We start from the raw sequence: 12,824 nt of genomic DNA, 5'->3' as shown, positions 1-12,824 counted from the left end.
AACAATCCTCCAACTTTATGACAGACTGCTCTGTGTCTGCTGCTAGCATGTTACCTATAATAGTTTGACATACAAATGCTGTCTTTCAGATAGTTTTGGTGTATCTCTGTCCCCTAGTGGCCAAAAAGTGTTTAATGCAGCTTTAATATGTTCGGAAACCAGAATAAAGTGACTTCACAAAAAGTAAATATACACACGCTATTGAAACACTGTTTCATCCTTCTTCTCTTTGTCCTCCCAGCGGCTCATATAGGCGTGGGCATCTCAGGCCAGGAGGGCATGCAGGCCGTGCTGTCCAGCGACTACTCTTTCGCCCAGTTCCGCTTCCTGCAGCGCCTCCTGCTGGTGCACGGCCGCTGGTCCTACCTGCGCATGTGCAAGTTCCTGCGCTACTTCTTCTACAAGAACTTCACCTTCACTTTCGTCCACTTCTGGTTCGCCTTCTTCTGCGGCTTCTCTGCGCAGGTGAGAGACTGAAGGAAGGCGGAGAATATGGAAAATAAAGCACAGTGAAGGGGGAATGACAGTTAGAGGACAGAAAGATGCAAATGGCTATTTGAGAATTAAGGTTGCTGTTATGAAAGGATTATTTTGACTTTGCTTTTCAGACGGTGTATGACGAGTGGTTCATAACACTGTACAATCTGGTGTACACAGCACTACCTGTCCTGGGGATGAGTCTGTTTGATCAGGTAGCTATTTGATGTGTGTATGTAAACTTTTTATGATCACGTTTGACACAAAGAATAGAGCCGCAGGTGTTTAAGCTGAACACAGACTTCATATCTGTGTCTCTCCCTGCTCACCAGGATGTGAACGACGTGTGGAGTTTCCAGCATCCTCAGCTCTACGTTCCCGGTCAGCTCAACCTGTACTTTAGCAAGAAGGCCTTCTTCAAGTGTGCCCTCCACAGCTGCTACAGCTCCTTGGTGCTCTTCTTCATCCCCTACGCCGCCATACACGACACCGTGAGGGACGATGGGAAGGACGTTGCCGACTACCAATCCTTCGCCCTCCTCACCCAGACGTGTCTGCTCTTTGCCGTCACCATTCAGGTGCGAGGAGGAAGCTTTTTCTTTTGGATAATCATGTCTTTTGTGTTTGTCAGGCTTAGAATAAAACGAATGCTTTCTCCTTGCGTCTGTAGTTGGGATTGGAGATGTCTTACTGGACGGCGGTGAACACTTTCTTTGTGTCGGGAAGTCTGGCCATGTACTTCGCTGTCACGTTCACCATGTACAGTAACGGCATGTTTCTCATGTTGCCGTCAGCCTTCCCTTTCATAGGTGGGTGGTGAAACTCGTCAACTCACCAAACAGGTGCAGCATTGGGCCGGTGCACTAAGGTTCAGTGTGTTGACTTTAAAGTCCTCCTCCATTCAAAATTTTTTTGTTCTTGTTCCTAACGTTGGATGTTTGAGCTTCACTGTACAGAATGACGTATGACACGAGAACGATGTTTTCACATTTATCCACTGAAAAATCTTATTTCAAGGGGGCAGGCCTATGAGCAGGATTTGTGACATCACAACTAGTTTGAAAGTCAATCCTGGTCCATTTTGTGCAAAGTTATAAAACTGTGATGTAGAATGTTGAAGCTGCCAGTTCACAAACACTGGGATCGGACATTTTTAGAAATGAACAAAACTTGCATAATTATAGAATCTGGAATTTTTTTATGAGATTGAAGTAGTAAATGCCTTTTTTAAGGATTTTAATGTGTAAATGATTCTGTTTTTTGCAGACAAACACATCAGACAGACATTATTGTTCCAAGCAGATTATCTGTAGAAGTCTTAATACATACTGTGTTCCACCTTTGTGTTGGTTAGCGAGCTGGTCTGCTACGAACAAAAGCTTTGTTCATTCTTTATACAAGGCATACAGTAAAGGTGGAAGCAGTCTAATCATTCAAATGAGTTAAATTATACTTCCAAATGCAGAGTCTGAATTGAGTTGGGTTTGTTTGTACAGGCAAAACATCTGGTTTACAACTGCACCAAATAACAAAACTTTCTTGGATCATTGTTGTGTGTGCACCAATCCCTTCAATATACTGTCTCCACGGCCTTGAACCATGTAGTGTTGACATTAGGAAGAGTTCAGAAAGCTAATTAGAGATCCAGAAGAAACATTGAATAAGTGAGTTTTGGGTATGAAGACTGAGAATCTCATTCATCACTGAATATATAGAAAAGCTTACAAATACAAACCGTGTGTGTGTGTGTGTGTGTGTGTGTGTGTGTGTGTGTGTGTGTGTGTGTGTGTGTGTGTGTGTGTGTGTGTGTGTGTGTGTGTGTGTGTGTGTGTGTGTGTGTGTGTGTGTGTGTGTGTGTGTGTGTGTGTGTGTGTGTGTGTGTGTGTGTGTGTGTGTGTGTGTGTGTGTGTGTGTGTGTGTGTCCAGGAACAGCCCGAAACTCTCTGAACCAGCCCAACATTTGGCTGACGATCCTGCTCACCTCCATCCTATGTGTCCTTCCAGTGGTCACCTACCGCTTCCTGTTTATTCAGCTCTGCCCCACCATCAATGACAAGGTACAGCTGGAACTGCACCTACTAAGATACAGCTGCACTAGTTAAACATAAAAACTCACAACTTCCCTTTTTAGATTTTTTGGGGAGTTTCAAGAAATCCTCCCGAGGCTTCTCCTCTCTATCAGCGTGACTTTCGCTTTCAAAGGATATCATTATTTCTCATGTCCAAATAATCAAAATCGAACTGGCTTCTTGTCGCAACTGAGCAAATATATCACAAAACCGGATCAGCATGTGCCTAGATAAGTGTGCTTCTGTCCAAAATTCTAACTCCCTTTCTGCCCAAACGTTCAGGTGATGATCAAGGTGAGACAGGCCAAAGCAACACCTCCCCCTCCGCCCAGACGGACCCGCATGCGCCGCACCAGCTCCCGCCGCTCAGGCTACGCCTTTTCGCACGCGCAGGGCTACGGGGACCTGGTGACTTCGGGACGGTTCCTGCGGCGTCCCGCTGTGTCGCGATCTTCAGGTTTCACCCACATCGGTCGCACCACCACTGGCTTCAGTCCCATGGGACGATCTGCTGGATATAGCCCGACGGGACGCCCCCAGAACGCCAAGGCCCCGGATGTGGAGCCGACGTCGCTGCAGATGTACAGGACTATCAGAGATCCTGTCCTCTGACAGACGGCTGCTTGACTGCAACATGAAAGAAATGGGAGAATGAACAACTGTTTTAAAGCTCCCATTTGTGCATTTGTTTCCATGAAAAACTTGCTTGGGCTTTCCCGAGAACTTCTTGTCAAAGATATTTTATCCTACTCCGTCTGCAGGGTCACCCAAGAGGAAGTTTGAGAAGCGCACGACTTTTGCTCCAAGCGTTTTATTTTGTGGCAGTTTTTATCAAAAGGGAATACAGCAAAAATGTGTCGCCGCTTCTGACAGATCACTTTCTGTAGATTGTGAGTGTTCATGTCAAACATGCCTCATGCAGATGAAATCTCTCCGACAGTAGAAACAGTAACAGGGTGATTCACTTTCAGATAGGAACGACTACAGAGCGGAAATATTTTGGCCTTACGACAAGGACAAAGTGTCATCATGTTTACAGACGACCCAGTTTTCCTGAACTCTGGGAGTCCAGATGCACAGCAGGGCTTTGTACAGAGGATACAGCCAGCAAAGCCATTTTGCATAAGAATATTTTTCTTAATTTTGTACTTTTAGGTGTCTTTTTTTTAAAGCATTTTATTTTCCTATCTTGAAAGCTGTTAGTCACAATGTGTCGTAAATTGCTTCCAACAAGTGTTCGTCTTCTCAGTGTAACCCAGAGAAGTTCCGACAAGAAAAAACGTTTTTTTTTTGCGGCAGGATTTTAGCATCGTTCAGCTTTTGTTGGACATTTTTCTTGAATTTAGGAAAAGAAAAATCTTATCTGTGTAGCAGATCCTATTTTTGATTCAAAAGTCAAAACGCAGGGACATTTGAATTACAATCTTCAGTATCACTGTGCAATCAGACACACTTTAAGGGTTTAAAAGTTGGAATAAATGTAGTACTTGTTAGAAAATAATGTATTGTTGCTCTACAGATAAGAAATAAGCCATTTTTATCATGTTTGGACTGCCAGGTTGTGAAAATGTGTGCAACTTTTTGTCTTTTCAGAAAATCAATGCATCGTGCTGCGTTATTTTGAAGTGAGAAACCCACAACTCTATTTTTTTTAGTAATGATGGTCATTATTTTACAAATATAATTGCGGTCTTGCAACTCCATCAATAATGGCGATCAGTCGTGTTAAGTGGACTGCTCCTAATAACATTAAAATTGTTAATTATAGTAATTTCATTCAAATGTGTCATCTCAAAAGAGGAAGTGGTGCCAAAATTTAAAATAAGGTTACATGAATAAATAATTGTAATTGTAATAATTGGTCTGGTCAAACTGTCCGATGGATTAGTCTTCCTGTAAGATAAACAAAATAAAAGCACAGGTTAAACAACAGAGAAAGTTCTGCTGAAGGAGGATATACATTATCCATCCATACATCATCTATAGCCACTTATCGTGTGAAGGGTTGCTAAGGAGCCTATCCCAGCATGCACTGGACATGAGGCTGGCTTCACTCTGGGCAGTTACACACACATACACATACACACACACACACACACACACACACACACACACACACTTACCAGCAATTTCTTTGCATGTCTTGGCTGTTGAAGAAAACCAAGAAAAGGGATTTTTCACAACCTGGCAATCCAAAAGTTTTTGTTTTTAATTTAAAGTCATTACTTGCAACTTACAAACATTTCATAAAGAATGTCTAATTACAAAGTGGTCCCAATAAATCTTTTACTTCTACAGTGCAGCTTTTTGTGAGCATGAAATTCTTAAAACGTGTCTCAGTGTTTAGGTCTTGGGTTTACATTTTGAGTTATTTTTCAAATGTAGCGACTGAGAGTCAAAGACCCTGTTCAAGTCCATACTGTACTGTATTGTATTGGACCAGAACCAGATCATGTCTCATCCAGTTTAAAGACCAGAATGTGTCTTAAAGTGAACCTATTATGCTTTTCCTTATTTTCTGTCATTTATATCTTGTTGTAATGTCGGTTGTTCATGCGAAACATGACCAAGGTCTCAAATAATGAGATAAACGTGTTTATGGGTAACCAGTCTGACCCCCATGAGCAGATCTGCTCAGGATACAGACTGCCGTCTTTCCCACAGTTTTTTTGTGTTTTCTCAGCGATCTGACATCATGCCTTCTCAGATTTTCTAAATAGGTCTTCTGCTCCCACAAAGTGGAGCTTAGCACACTTCTAAAAGGAACGCGCTGTTATTTACTACATGTAGCTACATGCAAGCGTCACAGAAAGCTGTAATATTTGTGGCCTGCGTTGTTCATTATTTCCTAAATAAGAGCACACGCCTGCTACAACATGTCCGGTTGTGTTGTTTCCATAGATGAATGGACGTAGCCTCTCCGTCGAGGTCCGTTCTCTCAACTTAATCCAATCGTCTTCGCCTACAGGAGTCTCCATCCTTTCTGACTCCGCCTCATTTACTCCTACCAATAAAGGGTATTGATGTGATGTTTTGAGGGGGGGGACGTCTGTCATCTGTCTGGCTGACGTATACCTCTGAGGAGAAGTGACTGCGCCCTTAATTATTCATAAACTTTAACCTCCAATAAAAAAAATTAAAAAACTAGCCTGGTACAAAAAAAAATTCACCTCTCTCAGTGTTGTCATGGAAATATTACCTTAACATACAAACAGTTTTTTTGTACCAGACCTTTAATAGGTTCAATTATGCTGTGAAAACGACATGGGGGTCAATGACCAATTGTTCTATTCTGAAACCTGCCCTAGTGGACACTTGGCAAAGTGCAGTTTTGGGCATTTCCTTATTGGATCAACCAGGAAGTCGCTGTGGTGGGGGCCTGGTTGTTATTTGTGATTTCTAACGGTAAAAATTGCTGCCTTATTGCCCCATATGAACATTAAAGCACGTAAACATGTTCTAGTAGAATCACAAAATGCATGTATGAACCTGATAAAAGTCCCCTTTAAATGCAGCTTGAGTGACCAAATTGGACCCGATTAAGCTTCATTTCAACATTTTCAGCTCATCAAACAGCAAGAGAGGTGGTCTACGTGTAGTAACCAATCTTGAATATGGATTTAAACACGTCCGAGGAAAATCAACCACATCTACCTGTGTTTGAGAGGTTCATTGTAACTGTACACACACTCTACAGTGAACTGTTCCTGGTTCCTAGTTCATCATGTACAGTGTAGTTTTTTTTGGTGCGTTTACACATCTGCACTCAACAGATCACACAGGACACATTTGAGTACGCTGATTAGACAATCCCCATGAACTTTTAATCATGCAGCATGAATCCTAACCGATTTCACAATCACGTGTTTGCTTTAGCGACAGTCTTGCTGCTGCATGTCTGACAATCGACATCGTACAGTAGTTAGCCGTAGCCATATTTCTAATTTTAACAAGAAGTGTATCTTAGATGTTGTCTGACTGGTTTCCAACATCTTTCTCTGTCTAAATATGAACTTAAAAGGAAACACAGAAACTGCCTTAATATGAATTCCTCTTTTATGCAACTCAGAAACAACAGCGACAAGAATGTTTGATGGAAGATAAGGATGTTAAAAAATATATATGTTTTTATGTAAAGCAAACATTATTTTATACAATCAGGTGATTTTTAAAATGTTTGTTGTCTCGGCCTAAAGATTGTCCATAGGACCTTTAATTTATTATTGGGTGCTTTCATAATTCATAATAACGGCATTTTAATCTTTTGATATCTGCCCGTATATTTTCTTTTCCATCTCTCATGATATCCACGGATATAATTGCTGGTTTTATTCACTCGTCAGTGGAATTTAAACCATTAAATTGACGCTACAAAGTTGATGAAGCAGCTGTGGTGTTTGTGCTTCAGGCCCTTGTTGCCCCTGAATGTAGTAGCCCACTAACCCTGGTGGTGATCCAAAGAGTTGTTTAAAGGCTTTTGTGAGCCGTAAGTAAAATAGTTGCTCATCAAACAGAATCTGATGCTGGAGGTCAGTGTGGTGAAGCTGGTTTGCACCACTGAAAACCTCTCTACTCTAAAGAAACATGTACTGAATGTTTGTAAAACCCTAAATTGGAATAATTTTGTTTTAATCCAGTTTTGTTGTATGTTTTCAGTGTTTTGAGGAGTGTCCTGGCAACACAGTTTTCTGTTACATGTTACTGGGGTCCGTTTCACAAAAAGCAGGTGGCGACGGCTTCACATTTTGTCGAAATCGCAGGTTTCATTTTGAAATTTGCAAATTTGGTGAAACAAGCGCCTAAATCACATTCAGCAGAGCTTTGTCTGCTGTATTAATGCAGAATCAGTCCATGCAATCATTTGGTATACAGTCTATTCATGTTTTTTCCCAGTTTTTCTGGGGTACTTTCTTAAATAAATTGTAGCCTCAATGAAAACAGTATATTACTCTCATTATATCGCCAGCCTTAAGATTTTGATAACTATTTCTCAAACATGACACAATTATCTTGTGATTTGTAGCTCTGCTCTTCATGATAACCATTTTGTATCATTTTGTACTTAAAGTTTTTACAACAATAAAAAGATCTAAAAGATCAAAATGTTGTAAGTTGTACTTTTTAAAGAAATTCGGGATAAGATGTGTAATTCTCCATTTCTTTTCCAAGTTTAAAACTCTGTAAAAACAACATATTTAATTGTGTTGTCTCCAAGGTTTGGTAGTATCAGGTGAAATCAATTATCAGAGAAGTTAATCGGGGATATCTACAGTGTTTACTTCTGTACTAGATAATTTAATATGAATGTAGAGAGTTATTTGATTTTTCAAGGCAACGTAAAATCTGTAAATAAAGGCCGGAAGAGGAAATACTATGATGTGAATTTGTGAAGCGTAATCTTTGTCTAATAAAACCAGAACAAGTCAGATAAGTGCAGCTCATCACCAGCAGATGGTGGAATAACCCTTTAAAACACAGTCTCATGTTTCCAAATGTTATTGAGTAATACTGAAAGAATCTCATTGTGCTGGAACACAACAAGCGTGGAGATGCATTAAGGCTCAAACTGTTCACATTCTTGTTATTATTTACAGTAATATGTGCAGGAAATAGGATTTATCAGAGTGCACTGTGCTGGTCATCTGGTGCATAAAGCGTGTTTATGACGTTTATGAAAATGAGCACCATGTATCATTATAAATCCATCTGAGGGCTGAAAGAGCACATTTGTGACCTTAGAGAAGATTAAAATTAAAGTAGATTTGGTGCAAATGGGTAGCGCCATGTTGTCAGACCATACAAATTGATGCAATAAAGCGATATGTTGCATGTACAATTGTGCATAAATTCACAAAAAGGACATATAGAGTTTAATTTCTTGAAACGCGTGTTCTCAGTTCTGTAGCAGAAACATCAGCGCAGGGCAACAGGTCGTCTTTATCTTCACCTCATCAAGAGTTTTACTGACAAATTGAAATGAAGTTGAATATTTTGGCGCTGCAGCTTTCATACTGCTTATTCTGTATCTAAATTATCTTATCATCATTAACAAAAACATTTTTTTTTAAGATTATAAAGCCATGCTCTGCACTTAGTCACATGTTTTAGCTAAATGCTGAAATCAGCATGCACTCATGTTCATAATTACAATGCTTATGCTGATGTTATTAGGGCTGTCCCCTAGTCAGTTTGTCAACTAGTCAGTCATGTTTTTGATTTAAGTCGGCTGAGAATTCTTTTTTTCTGGCTTTATTTTTCCAGGATGTGACCTGGCCTGTAGCTAGCAACCTTTAAAATACACCATTATATACAAAATAAAATAAAAAAAAGAAATTTTACACTGTGGCCTCTCAAGAAAAACAGCCACAAGCCTCCATCACCACATTTATGATGTCTTTAAATTCATCAGCGGATATAAATGTTCATAAATTTAGCATTTTAGATCTTTTCTCACATTATGCCCAAGGTGCATATAGTGAGAAAATGCAGTTTTCTCCAGATCTTTCAAAACCTGGGTAAAAAACAACACTTTATTGATAAAAAATATATCAATACTGTTCAGTAAAGATCCGATTAATGAGTGATGAAAATAATAACTACATCTGCAGCTCTACAGATCTTTACAGTGTGCCAAAAGAAAGGCAGCAGGCCAGATCTGACGCGACGTTAACACCGTTTCACGCTTCACCTTGACTGAGCATGTACAATACAAATCAAGGTCATAAGAGTCTCAGAGAGCGAAAGGTTAGGCAGGGGCCTCCTGCTCTAATTTGTAAGGTTTGTTTCTCAGTAAATTCACGGGGGTGCAACCTGCCTCTTTCCCCCAATGCATGCTGGGATATGGGCTCCAGCCCCCCGCAGCAGCCCTGAAGGGGATAAGCAGCTTAGAAAAAAGGCCCGATGGATAAATGGATGGATCATTTATTCTCACACCCTGAGATCATCGGGGGGAGGAAGAGGATTGGGGTTGTTTCAGAGCAAGAAAGTAAAACCTGCACATGATGTGTCTTTTCTATTCAGGGTTTAATGCACTAAAGGAGATGAGTGATAATATTTAAAGAGGTATGTTGTCTCTGTTCTTCATAGAGATGTTTTATTATCTATGAGGGTCTTTAGTATATTATATAAAGATTTTAGAGGTGCATGTTCACTTTAAGTCTTTGGAATATAAATTTGAACTCCTTTGTGGGGGCCAGTGGGACTGAGAGAGGTAAAAATGTTTTGTTTAAAAATGATTGAGGAAGAGTCCGACATTTAGTTTATTTCAAACATGGTAAAGAAATGGAAATTAAATGAACAGTGCACATAAACATACTCAATATACAAAGTCTCATAAACATCATGAAAAAACCACAAAGTAGATATTATTGTCATATTTATTGAGTAAGAGTCAGACACATCTTGTACGCACACACTTTCTTAAGAGTGAATTTAGAAATATAATGTTATGTTTTGTAATGTACTTTTTGTGTAAGAGATTTACACGATGTCCACTATAAGGGACATGTCATAAATTAAAGAAACAACCTTTTTTGGGCAAAAAAAGTCATTGTGATATGTTTCTTACTTTTGATTATTCATAGAAATGATATCATTATATCAAAACTATGCTAATGAACTAAAGGATGCACAATAAAAATCCAAAATAAACAATATAAATATGTAATAAATGTTTGTGTGATTCTTTGATTTTGGGTCATGGGATGGAAAACATCATATATTTAATGAGCTGGGCGTTCAAACTTGGTAAAAATGTGTGTTTTCACTTGACTTGCTTTGAATGAACTATACTTTTTTTTACACCTTTTTTTTTTTTTACATTTCAGAGAAGCATAAAATATATCAGTGCTAAATATGGCCCTAACAGTCAGAAGACAAAAGACAACAATAAAAAAAAAAAACATGACAACAAAATGAACAATTTACCAGTTGGTCAAGTGATAATTTTATGTTATAAGGCAATAATTTATTTGTTTTACTATTAATGTTACATGCAGTATTATGTGACATTTTTTATAAAAGTGAAGAAATTTGACAGTTTTGCTTTGAACATATTTATATTGTCATTGTTTTTGGACAACAAAATACAGCAGTGTTCAAGTTTTGGCAATATAAATACAAAATTACAAAATATAAAACATAAAATATAAATATAAATTACAAAATATAAAACATAAAATATAAATACAAAATATGAAATATAAAACATAAAATATAAATACAAAATATGAAATATAAAATACAAATATAAATTACAAAATACAAAATATAAAAAATAAAATATAAATATAGAATACAAAATACAAAACATAAAATATAAATACAAAATATGAAATATAAAACATAAAATATAAATATAAATTACAAAATACAAAACATAAAATATAAATACAAAATATGAAATATAAAACATAAAATATAAATATAAATTACAAAATACAAAACATAAAATATAAATACAAAATATGAAATATAAAACATAAAATATAAATATAAATTACAAAATACAAAACATAAAATATAAATACAAAATATAAAACATAAAATATAAATATAAATTACAAAATACAAAACATAAAATATAAATACAAAATATTAAATATAAAATATAAAATACAAAATACAAAATACAAAATATAAAACATAAAAATATAAATACAAAATTTAAAACTTAAAATATAAAACATAAAATATAAATTACAAAATAAAAAAACATAAAATATAATTACAAATATAAAATATAAAACATAAAATATAAATACAAAATATAAAACATAAAATATAAATACAAAATATAAAACATAAAATATAAAACATAAAGGGGAAATACAAAATACAAAATATAAAATATAAAACATAAAATATAAATACAAAATATAAAATATAAAACATAAAATATAAATACAAAATACAAAATACAAAATATAAAACATAAAATATAAAACATAAAATATAAATACAATATAAAATAAAAAAGCACAAAATATAAAATACAAAATAGCAAAGTATAAAATGGCACAAACACAATGAGGTCCTATTTGTGGATATGTTATTTCCCAGATTAAAAAAGCGAACGTTGATGTTTAATGTTCAGCACAAATGAGCTGCGGAACTGTGAATGAATTCAAAGGGAAAGCTTTGCTGCCCTCCTGTGGACAGAAGCAGCTCCTCCACTGACATACAGCGATGCTGCATTTGCTGCATGAAGAAATTGGAACTTCATCGTCGAAAAAGACCAGGTTTGCTCCAATTTCCGGAGGCAAACAAAACCCCAGATTCTTCTTGAAGTTATAATATATTCATAACACGGCAGCACACAAGTAATCTCTGTATTTCCTTTTAATTTACGATTGTTTGGCGTTGCTTAGAAACCACAGAACTCGAGTCGCTCCGGCGTGTGTTCCCGATTCCAATTTCCCCACAGACCTTGAAGGCAGCACTCGGACCGAGACTGCCTCTCACATTGTTAACGTTGATTTCTCCCGTTCCCAGCTCGCATTTTTTTTGTCTTCCGTGAGCACAACCCGGAGTCACGGGCTCCCACTAAACGCATGCACTCTACGGGGGACACATCGGCAACACCGTAAGATCCTATCCCAGTTAAATGAATGCAATGCGGACTCAGTTATCGGGATTCATGCGGGGCGAGTCACGGTGTTAATGCGGGGAAAAAGCTCATCTGTTCGGCTTTTAATTGGATGTTTAGGGGTGTTTCAAAAAAAAGAAACAAGACACAGTTAAACTGGGCTAAACATCCACAAGGGTCATGATTCAAAGAAGATGTGTGACTTTACAGAAAATGCAGAAATTAATCACACACAAAAAAAAAAGATAGTAGGAAAGATCAGCTGCAGGAGTCGTGACGTCACCCGGAGGCGCAGGTTCATTGCTCCCGTCACTTTGGTTTCCTTTTGTTGGCTCAACGCCCACCTTCCTTTTCTCCCGGTCAGCGTGCATGGTCGAAGGCTTTTAGTGTGTAGTATTCCCTCCCCTTGTGTTGATGTTTTGTGTTGTTTTGTGTGCGGCAGCTCTAACATGAGGGGGATTGTTTGGCTGTAACCCTGCCCAGACTGGGGAGGCTGCCGCTGCCGCCGGTGGAGGGGATGGTGCCGCTGTGAAGTGCCGTTTTTTCGGAGGACATGCCTGCGGTCGGTGGGAAAGGGAGGAAGTGCCTGCTGGACAACATGACTGTTTTCAACCAAGAAAATGTTGAGGAATTTTACGAAATCGGAGACGAGCTGGGGAGGTAAGTTGTGTTTCTCTATTTGAGGTCTAAAT

At 37.9% G+C, this 12,824-nt stretch overlaps 2 protein-coding genes across 5 annotated transcripts in view; both read left to right on the top strand.

Moving 5' to 3' along the window:
- The window catches only part of LOC310946242 (phospholipid-transporting ATPase ID-like), a 42,867-nt gene extending 35,210 nt beyond the window's left edge, over window positions 1-7,657 (top strand). For 2 of the 3 annotated variants that reach the window (XM_083912668.1, XM_083912667.1), the window contains exons 23-28: window positions 242-465; window positions 609-692; window positions 810-1,055; window positions 1,148-1,286; window positions 2,404-2,534; window positions 2,829-7,657. In XM_083912668.1, the coding sequence (XP_083768794.1) occupies window positions 242-465; window positions 609-692; window positions 810-1,055; window positions 1,148-1,286; window positions 2,404-2,534; window positions 2,829-3,158 (1,154 nt within the window). In that variant the 3' untranslated portion in view covers window positions 3,159-7,657. Of the gene's footprint in view, window positions 1-241; window positions 466-608; window positions 706-809; window positions 1,056-1,147; window positions 1,287-2,403; window positions 2,535-2,828 lie in introns of those variants that run through there. The other variant, XM_083912669.1, reaches the window with a different exon arrangement.
- Window positions 7,658-12,020: 4,363 nt separating this feature from the next.
- dapk1 (death-associated protein kinase 1) overlaps window positions 12,021-12,824 on the top strand; it is an 87,074-nt gene continuing 86,270 nt past the window's right edge. The window contains exons 1-2 of one of the 2 annotated variants that reach the window (XM_083912294.1): window positions 12,021-12,129; window positions 12,616-12,792. In XM_083912294.1, the coding sequence (XP_083768420.1) occupies window positions 12,686-12,792 (107 nt within the window). In that variant the 5' untranslated portion in view covers window positions 12,021-12,129; window positions 12,616-12,685. Of the gene's footprint in view, window positions 12,130-12,574; window positions 12,793-12,824 lie in introns of both variants that reach the window. The other variant, XM_083912293.1, reaches the window with a different exon arrangement.

This window comes from Echiichthys vipera (genome assembly GCF_963691815.1).
Source record: "Echiichthys vipera genome assembly, chromosome: 4".
Classification (NCBI taxonomy): Eukaryota; Metazoa; Chordata; class Actinopteri; order Perciformes; family Trachinidae; genus Echiichthys; species Echiichthys vipera.
The sequence above is the reverse complement of the archived record's forward strand: the minus strand, read 5'-3'. Positions and strand labels throughout refer to the sequence as shown.